The 17,379-nt window shown below is 41.3% G+C and overlaps 2 protein-coding genes across 2 annotated transcripts in view; one reads left to right on the top strand and one right to left on the bottom strand.

Moving 5' to 3' along the window:
* Positions 1-3,339: 3,339 nt before the first annotated feature.
* LOC123667078 (zinc finger protein 91-like) lies at positions 3,340-10,384 on the bottom strand. The gene is made up of 4 exons (XM_045601071.1): positions 10,061-10,384; positions 8,087-9,510; positions 5,220-6,308; positions 3,340-4,683 (listed from the first exon to the last, which is right to left on the bottom strand). Exons 1-4 carry the CDS (start codon positions 10,244-10,246, stop codon positions 3,420-3,422), a joined length of 3,963 nt encoding a protein of 1,320 aa, XP_045457027.1. The 5' UTR covers positions 10,247-10,384; the 3' UTR covers positions 3,340-3,419.
* Positions 10,385-10,693: 309 nt separating this feature from the next.
* LOC123667105 (T-complex protein 1 subunit eta) overlaps positions 10,694-17,379 on the top strand; it is a 33,922-nt gene continuing 27,236 nt past the window's right edge. The window contains exons 1-2 of the mRNA XM_045601088.1: positions 10,694-10,746; positions 11,822-11,920. Coding sequence (XP_045457044.1) covers positions 10,741-10,746; positions 11,822-11,920 — 105 coding nt within the window. The 5' untranslated portion in view covers positions 10,694-10,740. The remainder of the gene's footprint in view (positions 10,747-11,821; positions 11,921-17,379) is intronic.

Genomic DNA, 17,379 nt, shown 5'->3' with positions numbered 1-17,379 from the left:
TTTTTTTTCAAAACACACAAAATCACCTTACACTAAAGCAAAGCTTATACCATAAGAAACTACGATGACTCACCCACAATAAATTGCACTCAGATCTTAAGACGGCGAGAGAATCCAATCCAAAAAAGAGGGCCGCAAACACTTGCCCTGAGGCTTATATACCCGAGTAAACCCCGCGCGTCGCGACACAACTACCCCCTAAGGTGAACCGCGACGTAATACAATACGAGGGTATTCCAAAATTAAATCAGTCGCCTAGAGAAAGTAAATAGCAACGCTAATGCATAACTGTGCTATTATACATCAGCAGGAACGAAACCAGGCGCTATTAAAAATATATGCTACAGTGAGTGTCATTTAGTTGCCTTTGCAGTTTTGCGGTTGCTCTTATTGGGTCCACAGAAGATGAAAGGAAGGCAGCATCATCGGCGTAAGTAGCAATAGTGACGTCCCCTGACTGTGGTAGATCGTGGGTGAAGATGTTATACAAGACCGGTCCGAGGACTGACCCCTGGGGCACTCCAGCAAGACACTTGAATAAGCCAGATCTAGCTTCGCCCTGCTTAACAAAGAAAACTCTATCTTCCAAGTAAGACCTTATAATGGAATATATAGGATGTGGTAGAAGCTTCTTGATTTTATAGAGCAATCCTTTGTGCCAAACCTTGTCGAAGGCTTGCTGAATGTCCAAAAATGCTGCAGAGCAATACTGTTTGGTTTCCAGGCAGTGGCGAATGGAATCATAGACTCTGTGAACCTGTTCCACGGTTGAATGATGTTTTCGGAAACCAAATTGATGTTGCGGTATGATATCACGTTCGTTAATACATTTGGAAAGTCTAGTGAGAAATATTTTCTCCCAAAGCTTTGACAGGACGGGAGTCAGACTGATGGGCCGGTATGAAGATGGTTCATGAGTTGGTTTTCCGGGCTTGTGGATCATAATTATTTGCGAGACCTTCCAGACGTTGGGAAAGTGAGAAAGTCTCAATGTGGCGTTGAAGAGATTAGTTAAAAACACCACGCATTTTTTTGGTAATTCCTTCAAGAGCCTTGGCGTTATGAGATCGAAGCCAGGCGCTTTTTTGGCATTCATGTTTTTTATTTCTCTCAATACTTCACTGGGTGATGTTGGTGAGGGTGGAACACTGAGTTGAAAATCTTGATTCAGAATTAAATCTATATGCGGATCATCATCGCCAAGTGCTTCATTGGGTTTAAATATTGCGGCTAAATGAGTGCCAAAAGCATCAGCTTTCTCTGCGTCTGTACGTGCCCAGGTTTTTCCGTTTCGGATGGGGGGAGTCGGAATTTGCATTTTGTTTAAATTTTTTGTTGCTTTCCACAGGGAACGTTCGCCCCGGCCCAAAGGTGACATAAGCTCTAATGTTTGTCGCACTGTCTCATTAGCAGAAGCTCTCAACAGACCCCTCAACTCCTTAATTGCTCGATTGAGAGCCGATTTGTCAGAGGGGTGACGCGAGTGTTGCCAGACTCTGCGCAATCTGCGTTTCTGTTCGATTTTGTGTCTTATATCCATTGGTAATGTTGGAGAAAAGTTCCCCGTACAAAGCTCTGGTGTGTTTTTCCACGCAGCCACCTGGACCAAGTTTGTGAAATAGAGGCTGGCGTCTTCCAATTCATCAACCGATGACATGGGAAAGTGAAGGTTGATTTCCTCATTCAAGAGGTCACGAAAGCCGTACCAATCGGTTTTGAAATTGTGGAGAGATTCACATCCACGATCAGAGGTTGGAATTATTGAGCTAATCGTCAGAATAATAGGCGAGTGGTCAGACGAACCATCAAGGCTTGACTCCACTGATGTGTATTGTGGACAGATGTTTTTGGTAATGAAAAAGTCTAGTAAGTCAGGCGTCTTCTCCGGATCACTAGGCCAGTAAGTAGGACTACCTGTCGATAGTGTAAGAAGATGGTTGGAATCCAGACATTCTTTAAGACTGCGGCCTCGAGATGTAGTCAATCTCGATCCCCAATAAATGTGCTTGGCGTTCCAATCACCGCCCGCAATGAAGCGATTGCCAAGCGTTTTGAAGAAGTCTGTGAAGTTGGCTTCGCTTATTTTGTGCTTTGGCGGACAGTAAACTGCTGAGAGGGTAATGAATCCAGTGCGAGTGTTCACCATGACGGACGCAGCCTGTAGGTATTCTTTATCGTAAGGAGCTAGCAGATTGTGTTTTAAACTTTTCCTAACAACGATAGCTGATCCGGAGTCATTTAAAAGAATAACTGTGTTTGCTGGCAAACGAAGAAAAACTGACTTCAATTATATCGACAAGTAATACAACGTAGGTAGACGAAAAAATAGTCAAGAAAATACGCATTATCAAAGATTACTCCAAAAGTTGTAATCAGATCTCGATGAAATTTAAATGTGACTACATGATAAACATCGGCTTTCGATTAAATTAAAAATCATCAAAATCGGTACACCCATAAAAGTTATGCGGATTTTCGAGTTTCCCTCGATTTCTCTGGGATCCCATCATCAGATACTGGTTTCCTTATTATGGTACCAAACTAGGGATAACTCGTTTCCGGAAGTCGGTTTTTTTTTCATTTTTCAGCAAACAAAATTATTACATAAATAAATTTTTAAAATTTAAAATAAATTTATATTTTGATAATTACTGGTTAAAAAGTATTAAATCTTTTATAATTATGTTATCTAAACGAAGAAGTAGTTATTCTTGAACGTATATTTATTTATTCTATGTATCGCTTCAGGACACAATGAAATAAAAATAAGAAACTGCAAAATCAAAGTTGTTTGTTACGTCGTCGCTACGAGTAAATGATCAGCATTGTTTACGTCTGGTATCTTCTTTCGTTGAACGTACTACAGCATTGCATCGAAGAAATCGCTTAAAAACTTAGATGTCTCTGGAGAAGTCCTGATATGAGAATACAGAACTTTGCCACAAACTGGTGAATAGTTTTATATTTGGAAAATATCACATGAAAATATGAATTATTATCTATTTAATACTTTATATACATACTTATCTGCACTCTGCGCGCGTTGCTACGCTTTTTTTTTTGGTCATACCAATTCAGGAACCTTTGTGGGCTCATTCACAACACATAGAGCAACACGGATGCTCTTTGTCATGACATGATCAACACACAGACCAAACATTCATTTTCTTATAAATATAGATTACATTACATAAGTTTCAAATTTTATATTCACATGTAAGCAACTGTTTTACAACGAATAAATAAGCAGACACATTAGGCAAGGATCGTAGATTTCGTATGCTTAAGATATTAAAATATAAAATGCCCTAAAATATTCTACATAATTAAAAAAAAAAATAAGCAAATAAATAATGTTTTTTTAATTATACAATAATCATGTCAACAAATTAAAAAAAAAACATCTACTTCATATAATGTCAAAGAATCGTCGTTTCAGCTATAGAATAACTTTTTTCTTTTTTTATTTTCACCATCAACTGATTATCAGGATTATGTACTTTGTCCACGTGCTTTTTTAGCTCATGCTTTCTTACAAAAGTGGCGTGACATTCTGGACATTGAAGACGGGAGCCTCTATTGTGTCTACGTTTTGCGTGTTCTGATCTCCTTGACGAGGAGATGAACTTTTCACCACAATCTTGGCACTCATACGGCCGCTCGCCCGTGTGCCTTCGTCTATGGTACACGGCGGCCATTTTAGATACCAATTTCGCGCCACAAATATCGCACTCGAAATTCCGTACACGCGTATGTACCACTGTGTGTTCGGCCAATCGAGCTGGTGTGTAAAAACGCTTACCGCACCACTGACACTGATGCGGCCGGATATCCATGTGTATCCAGAGGATATGGTTCTTCAATTGCGGACGGGAATGATAAGTCTTATTGCAGTAATCACATATAAACGTTGCTGGGTCGCGTACATTCGATCTCCTATTCCTTGGAATTGTCTTCAAATCTGGCTTAGCGTTGGGTTCACATTTTGACCTGTGTTCTCTGTAACAACCTCGATTTGAGAACTGCGAGCCACAAGCTCTACACGTTCTCACTGCGTGCATTTGCGAATGTACTTCAAACGAGCCCTTTCTCTGGAATGTTCTACCACAATCATTACACGTCAACGCGCCAGGACCGTGGCATTTCTTGACATGCCATTTCCTGTCCAGCTCGCTTTTAAACAGTAACGGGCATTCCGTGCATCGAAACATAGTAATCTTATGGATATTTGATAAATGCTCTTTTATCTCATCTCCTCTCGTGAACATAGCGCCACACAGCCAGCAAGACTCCCTCTGGCCACTGTTCCTCAAGTGCATATTCAAATAGTACGGGCTGATGAATTTTTTCCCACAATCCGTGCAACTGCACGCCGGTCCCGCCCTCGGGTGTCTCGGCTTCCTTTCTGTGATTATCTTCCTCTTCACGAACCTGTTTGTTAGGTGATCGAATAGATCTTTAGCATCTCCCTCAAAGTTATTAACAGTTTGAATTAATAAATTATCTTTTAGAATCACGTATAGTGACTTGTGCGTTAAGGTCACTGTTGGAAGAGTTTGTAGGGAGTTGATACAGTTCGACCATAGCTTCTGCGATTTACGAACTAACACTGCGAACTCGTACGACGCGACCGCCACACTCGTGCAGGATATGCACAACCCATTTGGGAACAAATTCTCGTCTGGTAGCTGGAACAATAGAAAAGATATTTTAATTACTTTATTCGGCGCACAACTATATATCTTTATGTCTTAAAATAGTATAAAATAAATCAATATAATCTATACTAATATTATAAAGCTGAAGAGTTTTTTTGTTTGTTTGAACGCGCTAATCTCAGGAGCTACCGGGCCGATTGGAAAAATTCTTTCAGTGTTAGATAGTCTACTTATCGAGAAAGGCTATAGGCTATATATCATTACGCTGAAACCAAAATCGGTTTTTTTTTTCCTTTTGAAAGCTGCCGCTGCGTAAACTGTTAAACTTTCGTAAAAATCATGTAAGTATGACAGAATTGTTACCCTTTAAAAGTTCCACGCGGACGAAGTCACGCACAGAAGCTAATGTGAAATAAGGGGCAAGAGAATAACATAATCAATTGAAAACTACACAATCACGTAATTTCTATAATTATATACCCACCAATCTTGTATTTGTCCATTTTTAACTAACTAGACATCATATGAACTGATTTAAAATGCTTTTTTAATTCGAACGGCCTTATGAATCTAGCATCACAGTGACTACAGCCGTGAGCGAATTCTTTACTTCTATGTTTCCTCTTGATATGATCTAACCTTCTCGAAGCTGACAAAAACCTGTCGCCGCACACATCACACTCGTACGGTTTCTCGCCAGAGTGTATCCTTTGATGCATGTTAAATCCTAATTCTGTCAACATTTTCGCCCCGCAAAAACATTGATAAACTTTCCTCTTAGCTTTATGGATTTGCTCGTGGGCCTTATGATGGTTTTTGGTCGAACTACGTTTGCCACAAACCTGGCAAACGTATGGCAAAACGTTCAAATGTTTCTGCACAATGTGAATCTTCAACGATGGCTTTTTCGTGTAGACGTTGCCGCAATCGTGACACTCGTAATGACCTTCCGCTGCCTGCTTCGAACCGTCACAACGCTGTGTATGGTACGTGTAGCACTTGCGATTCTCGAAGCTGGCGTTACATGACGTACAATTAAACAAAGTATGCGTATACATATGCGCACGGACAGATCTCTCGTTTTTAAAACCATTCTTACATATATTACACGAAAATGAATTCTTCCCGTGAAGCATCGCTTTATGGCGTTCCAACTGGAACTGTTCGTCGTACAGCTTATCACAAATATCACAATTGACGACCAGTTTGCCGTGACTCTTATACAAATGCTTAGCGAGGCGTTGCTTCGGTATAATTTTCCCGCACAGATTACAGACGCGCTTATTCGTACTCAGCAAATGGCGATTCAAAAAATAAGGGATAGAAAAGTCCTTCCCGCAGTCCTTACACTTATAAACATCACACTTTCGACTTCCTTGGTATTTCGTTCTTTTCGCTTTCTTTTGTCCCAGCAGTAAATTCAGCCTATCCAGAGCATCGCTTAGATGTTTATTCTCAATATTATCCCTTATCAATGTATTACAGCCTATGAAGAGAGTTTTGTCTGTACTAGTCGGCTGAAACTGTAATTTAGTCAGTAATAAGACAGTTTTCCTCCAGTGTTTGTCTGATTCGAGGCATAAGTTTTTGAACTGCCAGGCCGCTGTGGCGCTGTTCGTGCAGAGGATGCAAACTCCGGCCGGTAGCTCGGTTTCCAGCCCGACCTGAAATTATGGCACCAATCAGTCTTCCTTTCTTCTCTTTTCGACAAAATCTTCGTCTTGTTAAATTAATTATTGGAACTTGTTTATTAAGACTCTTACTATACTTTCGGAAAATGAATAGATCAAGTTTTCTTCTTAAATTTACAATAAACTAGAGAGTCAATCAAGAAAACGAGTAGCTATTGAATTCTTCTTTGAATTGTACCCAAATTTTAAATAAATGCGTCGACTTTTCTTTTATACTATTGATTATTACTTATTTATTGTATTATATGATGCAAACGTAATTTGTGTAAGTATAAGCTTACAAGTTGTTGAATTTAGTTTTTTTTTTTTTTTTGGTTCTGATGTACAACATTTATATGACAGGACGTGACATAACATAACATTTATATGCATTATTTAATTTGATTTAATATATATATTTTTTTACATCACTAGTTCGGCAACAAGCGTACGGCTCATCTGATGGTAAGAGATTACCGTAGCTTATAGACGCCTGCAACACCAGAAGCATCGCAAGCGCGTTGCCGACCCAATCCCCAATCACCCCAGGAGCTCTGGTCACCTTACTCACCAACAGGAACACAATACTGCTTGAAAACAGTATTATTTAGCTGTGGTCTTCTGTAAGGTCGAGGTACTACCCCAGTCGGGCTGCTCCATATTTTGAGCAGGAATTTCCTGCTGTGCCCTACCTCAGTTAATGTATTTTTTGTTAAAGTTTTAATTTACTTTATGCTTTTACTAAGGGCGACTGTGATTTTTGCATGCGGTGTTAGCCCATTAGTGGTTCTTGCATTTATGTGTGATGTATTATTTCTCAATGCTAAATATTTATGTATCGGCGTAAACAACTGTTAGCTAACCTAATAAATAAATATACATGTAATATAATAAGCGAGTAAGCTTACGCTTGCCTGTAATATCCCACTACTGGGCATAGGCCTCTTTCCCCATGTAGGGGAAGGATTAGAGCTTAATCCACCACGCTGCTCCAATGCGGGTTGGCGGATATATTTCCTACTATCTACTATACTACTATATACCACTATAGTAACGATCGCTATCAGATGTACATGATAACAACTGGGACCGACGGCTTAACGTGCTCTCCGAGGCACGGTGGGGAGACCCACAAGGACTGCACAAACACCCAGACCACGGCAATCACCTGTATGGCCAATACAAATGTTCGTCATGTGCGGGGATCGAACCCGCAACCGCCAGCGCAACAGGCACTATCCATAGCTGTGACCGTTGCGCCAACGCGGCGTCTATATAAGCGAGTATAGAGTGACTGTGAATTTCATTTCATACGAACTTAATTCAATGAAATTACTTATTTCAGACATAAGAGTGATCGCTTGAAAGATCGGATGAAAAGCGTATAATTAACGATTATATCTTTACGAATATTTAATATTTATTAAATACTAGTTCAACCTATACATTGTTATATCTATGTTGATCAATTTACAAGTTTAAAATAGTGAAAATACTTTTCTCTCCTCTGCTGGCTACAGACCTTATCTCTTCAACACTCTACTTCAGTATTGGTTAGAAGTTAAAGTAAGTAGGAGGTACGATGGGGAGACCTTTATGAGTAATGGGAATAAAATTAAAAACTACAGCCAGATTATACAGTACTTACAAACATAATATGTATTATAATTGTATTACTAAATTAATATTTCGTACACGTTAACATATTACAAAAACTCCAAATACCATTTTATAGTTTACACATTATTTCAAACAAATTACAATTCCTCCAAATCTTTGTTAGGTTTACTGTACACTTTGAACATAATTGACTGCTCTGTTTTCGATGCTAGCGTAATATTTTGATGTTTCCGGCTGTGATGCAGGAGTCCTCGACAGGAACCGAATCTCTCGTGACATACTTTACACTCAAACTGCGGAACAGACCCATCCCCATCATTATTGTGAACGGATTTTAAGTGCTTCTTCAATCTGTATGGCAAACGGAACCTAGCTGGGCACAAGTGACAAGCTTGCTTCAGAACTATGTCTGTGCTTTTATGCATTTTACGTATATGTTCTGATTTTCTTGATGAAGCCGAAAATGTTTCTCCACATATATCACATGCGTACGGTCTCTCGCCCGTGTGGAGTCGTAGATGTTGAATATAGCCTAACTTAGTCTTCAGAACAACATTGCAATGTTCACAAGTGAACGACAGGTCCAATTGGTGTTGTTTGACATGTTGAGTCATGTGTGCCGTTGCTAAAAACTTGCCGCAGTACACGCAGGGGCGATGAGTATTCTTCATGTGGACTATCTGTATATGAGCTGCTACAGACTTTTTACCAGCAAATTTTTTCCCGCAGTAATCACATATACATTCCTTATCAGCACTGCCTCGGAGACCTACCTTTATAGGTCTCTTACTGCTTTCATTTCTAACTTCCACCGTTACTTTGTTCTTCGTACGGTGGGTATCTTCTCTATTCTTGTCGAGATTACAACAATTTTTCACATGATGCACGTAGCACATTTGATTTTTAAATAGCTTGTCACAACTCGGACAGTTTTTCGGTCTGTGTATAGAGACATGAGCGTGATAACCATTCCAGGACTGGAAGCTCCGTCCACACTCAATACACGTGCACGCTCCCCGAGTATGCGCCTTCGTTAAGTGCCTTACATACTGACTATGAGAAGATAGCAACGCTGGACACTTTTTGCAATCATAAGGATTTCTTTTATGGACCTTTTTCATATGTCTAGCCAGATCATCACGGTACATTATCTTGGCACATATATGACAGGCTCGTTTATGATCCGTCGATTCTTTCAAATGATGACTTAGCTGCTGTGCATACTGAAACTCTTTCCCACAATTGGGACATTCGCACAACACATTACTCTCCTTTTTAATTTGGTCAGGATTTAAATGTTCTGTCAATCTCTGTGCAGCAGTATTGATACTAAATGAGTCAGATGTATTGTCATTTATAATTGTTATTTGACTTTTATCGATAATAGCAAACATGGTCTTATTTGAGTTGTTCCGTTGCAATGGTAGGTTCTGTAACAGCTGTATTGTTATCTCCCATTGGCTGACGGCATGGTGGCATAGCATTCTAAACTCCGCTGCATTCATGGCACATTTGGAGCATTCCGGGCATACTCCGGATGGCAGGTCTCCGTCTACCGGCATCTGTAACCACCATTCTAGTCAAAAAGCCACAATAGAATTTTGTTTATCTCTTGAGATTGTGTTTGGTACTCACATTTTTTTTTTCATGAGTATTTAATTTGTTTTGACTTGTGGATTTTTCTTTTTACGATTATCTGTTAATTTTTATATTTCCGTATTACTTTTTCAGTACTGTCCCGCAGTAAGACATGTTGATATTTTTTTTTTCGTAATTTACAACAATATTTTAAAAAATTATAAAATAACTCATTTTTAATGAGTTTTCTGTCTAGCGAAAATTAATCTAATTTTCACTAGATGGCGCTATTCATTCATACTACTTATTTGTCCTTATGATAATCGTAAGTTAGGTACATAAAAACTGATGGTATTTCAATAATATACTTATTTTAGTACAAAGGTTATTAATTTACAACGATTATTACATCGAGGATAAATAATAATAATGTGATTTTATAAAAATTAAGGCCGCCATTTTGTCGAAACGAAATAGCGTTCCGTTAACCGCAGAAATCAAAATTGTAAACATTACGATTTTATGTAAACATACCTTAATTCCTGTAACGGTTTCAAGAAGTTCAGAGAGAGGTACAGGTCTCTCGCCATCCATTACAACTGTATCACCTAAGTGCACTTGTCCTTCTGATGTATCTCCCATACATATTCGGCATCTATTTACACCGTCACCGCGTATTACATGCGATACAAGAGCCTTTACATCCACTTGCCGTGTCATTGTGGCTAGAACACGGTGTAAATTTTTTCTTTGATTTTCAGCGTTTCTATACACAATTTAAACATGCGGTAATCAATTCAGGATAACTGATCCAAAAATCCCTAACTTCCAATTGTCAAATTGTCAATTGTCAAACATTAGACCATAGACACAGAAAACTTTTTATTGATGTGTCAATGTGAAATTGACTTAGTAAATCGATTTTTAGTAATTTTTGTCATTAAATAAAAAGTTTTGATATGAATAAAAGTAAACTTATTTATGACGATAACATATTTATAATATGATTTTCGTATGAAATAGAAATATTTGTGCTAATTTGCTAATTTTAAATTTATTTGGAATCGATTGTGATTCGTCTAAGCCAATAAGGTATTATTTATTCGATAAGATTAGTCGAAAATATCAGAAACAGAAGTGATTTGACTTTAACAGTTCACAAATAATACTTTTAGTCTGTGGATTTGTTTTGGTTTAAAAGTAAAGAAATATTCATGATGGTAAATAAATTCATATTTTCTAATTTAATCCAATTATTTATTAATACCAAAATGTATTTGTCAGCTTTTAGCGTTTATAAACTTGCTTTTTATAATTATATTTTGTTTACTAGTTGTGTATTTATCGGTAAAATTTCAATAAAAAATAGGTTATTTCTCTAGAAGTTTCAAAATAAATTTTAAAATTAATATTCAATTCAATTGCTTTCTTATTAATAAATTAGCGACTAATAATTAGTACATTCTGACTTTTATTTATATTTATCATTTATCTTGACTTATATGTATAGTTCAATATACGATGACTAATTCGCACATAAAAGGTTCGTTTCTCAATAGTTATTTACGTTAAATGAATAAAAAATCACTTTAAAATATAGTTTTTCCTATTAAAAACTGTATATAAACTTATTTATTGATTGTAATTCAAAAATCTAACAGTAAAATAAAGTTCTAAAATCAGATGGTTTCAAGACTGGTGATTTAACTTTATATATAAAATACGCCGGAAATGAAACAAATTAAAATATAAAGTTATCCTAAAAAAACTGTAAATATGTTTTATTTGTTTTCATTTAGTGACGAAATACTAACAAACAATAAATCTAACATAACCTCAGTTTTGGATACATTGGTGTAACCGAGGAACCACTTTTGCTTTTCTTTATTCAGTTTTATAACTTACTAGCTGTACCCTGCGCCAATTGCTACGCTTTTTATTTTATTTTTTTGTCGTACCAACTTAGATACCTTTGTGGGCTCATGCATAACATTTTGCTGAAGATTATGACATGATCAAATGAATAGTTTACCATTCTATAAAAGACATACAGAAAAACATTTATATATATATCTATTCTTATTTAAATCGAAACCCTATATATATATATATCTATTTGATCTTACAAGACTTCAATTATCAATAAATTTATTATTAGTTACAAGTATATTTCACTGTCTCCCGAAAAAGTTTATCTAGCAAATAAGATTCTAATTTTGGCGGTACAGTAACCACAAATACCGTGGCATGATATTTTTATATATTAGATAAATATATAGATCTTTATGTTTCCAGCAACCACAGATCCTAGTGCTCAGAGAGGGGACAGATCAGTCTCAGGGCAAGCCCCAGCTGATCTCCAACATCAATGCCTGTCAGCTGGTGGTCGATGCTGTGAGTACTGTTATACATACATTGTCGTGATGCCAGATGTCAATCTAACCTTAAGGAGTTTGCTTTGTGTTGTGAATTGAGATTATAGCCATTCAAGTATAGTTGATCGCTTATTACACAATTATAGTGGAGAAAAAAGACACTCTCTAAATCAGTAAAGAACTCTTCCTATTTAGGTGGGTTATTAAGCTAAATTTCTGATGTGTTTTTGAATATTCATAGTCACTTAATCTATGTAAAACAGATATTTACCATTTATTTTGACGAACATAGTAATTATCTTATTAAAACTATTAAATATAAATTGGTTTAGCCTATAATAGGCATAGGCCTCTTTCCCACGTAGGAGAAGGATCAGAGCTTCATTCACTACGATGCTCCGATGAGTATTGTATTGTATTGTATTGTAGTGGGCTCGATTTTCCGCATTTAGACACAGAGGTGGTCCATTATGCGTGAAAAGTGGGATGACTAGTTCAGCCAGCCCAGCTCCTTCCAGAAGCTCAGAAGCCTCCTGGGGCGTTCACAGGCTTCTCGGAGCGTCCTTATTCCCTTAAGGATGGTAGCCCGGTGTGTGGCCACTCCCTCGCATTCCAGGATTACGTGGGCGGCTGTTTCTTCAGCAGCCAGACAGCCCCTGCAAAGAGGGCTGTCTGTTGCATTCATGATGAATAGTTGGTGATTAAGTGCCATATGGCCGGTAATCGTGCCAACAACTATTCGGATGTCTAAACGGTTAAGACTGAGCAGTCGGCACGCTAGTTGCGGTGATACCTCTGTGAGTATCAATTTAGACTGCCTACAGCCGGTTTGGTTTGCCCAAAGGGCATTGTGATTTGCACGTGTACGTTGCATTACCCACGAGCGCAGTTGTCCAAAAGGTAGCGGCATTAGGATAGTTGGGCCGGCAACCTTTGTATTGGACCCCTGTCTAGCAAGCTCATCGGCAGCGTCGTTACCGTGTGATCCACTATGTCCTTTTATCCACTGTAGTATTACCTCATTATGTGAGGCTAATACTTCCAGGGTTTGATGACATTCGTATATAAGACTAGAGTTAATCAAGTTGCTCTCTAGTGCTTTAAGTACAGCCATGCTGTCCGACAGAATACGGATTTTGTAATCCCTAATGCCTTTTGACAGGACGGCGGTGGCTGCATGGGTTATAGCAACACATTCACATTGAAAGATGGAACTGTGTTGGCCCAGCGTTAGTGATAAATTGATATTAAGGTCTTGTGAGTACACTCCAGCACCGGTACCAGACCCCATTTTGGAGCCGTCCGTGTAGATGCGGACCTCACGTATGCCGGACTGGTCTCTTACAGCCTCAAATGGTTGTATGTGGTATTTCCTTTCAAAAATATGTTGCTTGGGAATCCTATCACATGGAGCAGCAAGTAGTGGCTCATAGCTCACAAGGTTGCTCCAAAGTTTGTTGTGTGGACCCTCCTGGTTGCACCACAGGCCCAAGTGTTTCAGCCTGATAGCTGACATAGCCGCCTCCTGTTGTATAAACAGATCAAGCGGTGCCAGGTCAAGCATAACCTCAAGAGCTGCTGTGGGAGCGGTACGCATGCAGCCAGTGATTGCAGAGCACGCTATTCTCTGAAACCGCTGGAGCTTATTTTTAACGGTTATAAGTTCTGTTCTCTGCCACCAGATAACCGCACCGTAGGTAATAATAGGCCTGACAATGGTTTTGTAAAGCCATAGAGTAATTTTAGGTGATATGCCCCAGCTTTTGCCGAGGAGCCGTTTGCATTGGCAGAGGATTATGCTGGCTTTGTTGATTTTTGAGTCTAAATGCCTGTTCCAAAGAAGTTTACTATCCAGGATTACTCCAAGATATTTGACCTCCTTGGTTAGGGCAAGACTGGTGCCAAATAATTTAGGGAGTTTGAGGTTCCCTAAATTCCGTTTATTAGTGAACATCACAAGTTCCGTCTTTGCGGGGTTCACTGTTAGTTCGTGGTCTACACACCACTGTTCAACGACTTTTAGTGCGGCCCTCATTTGGTCGCAGACTGTCCTCTCAGATGGTCCACTGACGAGTACAGTTAAGTCGTCTACATAGCCAACTGTGAGAAATCTGCGGTCATTGAGCAAGGTGATCAGTTCGTCGATCACTATGTTCCACAGAAGTGGGGAAAGGACCCCCCCCTGCGGACACCCCCTCGCTACAATGCCTCTGGTTGTTTCATTCACAGTGAATTGAATGGCCCTGTACCTGAGCATGCTGTCAATCCACCCGGCAATTGTGTTATTGACCCCACGCTTAGTCAGGGCCCGGCTTATGCTGGTGAACTTAGTTTTATCAAAGGCCCCTTCAATATCGATAAAGGCGCCTAGGGTTGATATTTTGTGGTGGAGATTGCCCTCTATATAGGATATAACCTTATGTAGGGCAGAGTCCGTTGATTTGCCCATTGAATAGGCGTGCTGGTTGGGATTCAGAGGTTGCTCAACCAGAGTTGTGCTCCTCAGCTCCCGATCTATTAGCCTTTCCAGAACTTTCAATAGAAAGGAGGTAAGGCTAATAGGTCTGAATGATTTTGGTTGCGAGTAGTCTCCTTTGCCGGGTTTGGGTATGAAGACTACCTTAACCTCCCTCCATAACTTTGGAGTGTAGCAGTATGCTAAGCAACTCCTATATATAGAGACGAGGTGGTCGATTAGCTTCCTATCACTCCATCTTAGCAGACCTGGAAACACCTTATCCAGCCCTGCCGACTTATATGGAAGGAAACTGTTGATGGCCCAGATTACTTTGTCATGTGTGACAATTTTCTTGGCGGTGATCCAGTCCACCATTACAGGTGTCTTCTTTGGCTCTTCCTCCCATGCCACATTACTTTCGATTTGGCATCCTGGGAAGTGTGTAGTTATTAACAGTTCTGAGGTTTCCAGATCCGTTTTGGTATATGTTCCATCCGGTTTCTTCAGGCATCCCAGGCTGTGCACCAGCTCGCTGCACACTATATTCTTAACTCTGTTCGCCTGATTGTTCGTTTCAATATTGGTACAAAAGCGCCTCCAGCACTCCTTCTTCCTCATTCTGATGCGCCTTTTGTAGTGATATTGGGCTTGCTTGTAGGCGTCCCAATGGTGTTCGAGACGAGTATTCTTTGCTCTGTTGAACAACTTCCTCACCCTGCGTCGTAGCTTCTCGAGCTCCGGTCCCCACCAGTGCCCCCTACGAAACTGTCGCGCGCTGGGCGATGAAAGTGGGCATGTTTGTTCGAAGCTGGTGATTAGGCAGTCGGTTAGCTGGTTGATATGGTTATCTATGTCTTCCGTGCCTTCATGGTTATCGGGTAGTACGACGCCTTTGAGTTTCTCCGCTGTCAGAAGCTCATACCTGCCGCGGTCCATCTTCCGAGGGTTACGGCGGGGTTTAGGTGCCGTCATCGTGATTTCTAGGTTGTATTTGATCCACCGGTGATCGGAGCACGACACGTCATCAGACACATGCCAATCTGAAATATATTCGGACACATGCTCTGTCGCCAGAGTTAGATCAATGATGGTTTGGGATCTCGAAGTTACAAAAGTTGGTTCAGATCCTTTATTTATAATGTTAAGGTTAGTTGCGATTAAAAAAGAAACAAAGTCCTCACCTCGCTGGTTGTTGTCCTTGCTGCCCCATAGCGCATGGTGCGCATTGGAGTCAGCGGATACAATGAGCTCCAGACCCTGGCGCTCGCAGTGCTCAGCAAGCGCGGCTAGCTCTGGGGTGGGGATGTCAGCATCACCCGGCAGGTAGGCAGATGCTATCACCACATCAGGTAAGCCTGAAGAGGGTTCTTTTTGGAGCCTGACGGTTGTAAGATCTCTGCTACAGAACTCGGTTATTAAGGTGATGTTCACGTCCTTGTGTGCATAGATACAAGTGCGTGGGTGGTGTACGTTATTATTTAGAAGTAACTTACCTCCAATGTTGCTTAGACCGCAGATCCTCCCCTTCCTAATCCACGGCTCTTGGATCAGGGCCACGGTCTTCGTTTTGCCCTCCAGCAATCTGCGTAAGTTGGCCGTCGCAGTCTGGCTATGCTGGAGGTTAGCTTGGGTGATTGTTAGTAGGCATTTAGGAGGAGCTGGCACCGCCATCATCGCTGGATTCCAGGATGGCGTCGTCAGGATCCCCTGGCTCGTCCTTGGAGAGATCACCCAGATCTATTTGGGGACCCTCCTCAGACGAGCCGGTGTCGACGACAGGCTCCTTACTGGAGCCCGGCTGTCCCTCCACCATTTTGTTGTCTGCACTGCCTGGGTCACTAAGGACCTTCTCGTCCGCTCCGAGATTCGGCAGTGCGGTAGTGCGGTCATCGTGGAAGCGAGCGTAGATGTTACCAAACTTGTAGTAAACTCTACGCTCGCTTCCCCTCAGCTTTTCCGCGTCATCCTCTGGGATGCCAAGGAGGAGATACATGGATTTCTTCTCCTCCGTTGGCACCGCATTATATAGCGCCCAGTTGGAGACGCGGAACTGCGGGTTCTGGCACATGATCCGCAGGCGGATCTTATCCAGAGTATCCTCCGGGTCCACCTGCGGGATCAAGAGCCCCACTTTGACACGCCGCGGGATTTCAGACTGCCTTTTGACAACCAGCCTGGTTCCCGCGCGTGGTGATGTGATCCTCCCTATGGAGCGACGAAGCCACTGAAGGGCAAAATCGTCCCTGCACCACATCTTAAGGGTGCCCTCACTATGGAAGGCTTTCCCCCTAAACTGCGGTGCAGCAACGGGTGTTGCGGAAGTGCTGGGCGAGAATATTTCTTCGTCCATCACCCCCTGCAACCGCCTCTCAATGGCCTCAGCCTGCTCCTTCGAGAGGTCATGGTACGGCTCCATCATGATCGCGACGCAGTAGTCATTAGACTTTAACGCGTCCGCGTATCTGATGGAGTCGGTGGTGTGGGTAGGTTTACGACGTTTGCCACTACCCTGAGGTGTAAGGGAGTCATCCGGTCGGTCCCGCTTCGCGGGTTTTGGCCGACTCGGATGCTCCCCGTGGCTAACCTTCGTCGTATTCTTGTTGCGGCGTCTGGCTCGCTTGGTTCTGGAGGCGCTGGCAGCAGCAGTTGCCACAACTTCAGAGGGTGCCCCCACAGGTGCAGCTGGCCCGGCTACGCCAGGGACCTGCGCAACACTGACAGGGGCAGCGTGGGTCCTTTCGGTCCCTTCGGCAGCTTCAAGCGGCCTACTCCCGTCGTCAGTCGGGCGTCGCGTTCGCCGCGCCTCCGCACGGACTACAGCCCGCTTCCCCTTGCGAGCCGACACCTGGTCATGTTTTTTGACCTCTCTCCTCTTAACGGCCACCAGGTTCCAACAAGATTCTTCCTGCCAGGGTTGGGTGGCTGTCTGCATTGCTGCCTTCAGAGAAGTGAGGTCCATGGTACTAGTACCCGCTTCACTACTCAGGTGCTGCACCTGAGGTGCAGCCGGTAATTGGGTT

The sequence above is a fragment of the Melitaea cinxia genome, chromosome 27 (genome assembly GCF_905220565.1).
Source record: "Melitaea cinxia chromosome 27, ilMelCinx1.1, whole genome shotgun sequence".
Classification (NCBI taxonomy): domain Eukaryota; kingdom Metazoa; phylum Arthropoda; class Insecta; order Lepidoptera; family Nymphalidae; genus Melitaea; species Melitaea cinxia.
The sequence above is the reverse complement of the archived record's forward strand: the minus strand, read 5'-3'. Positions and strand labels throughout refer to the sequence as shown.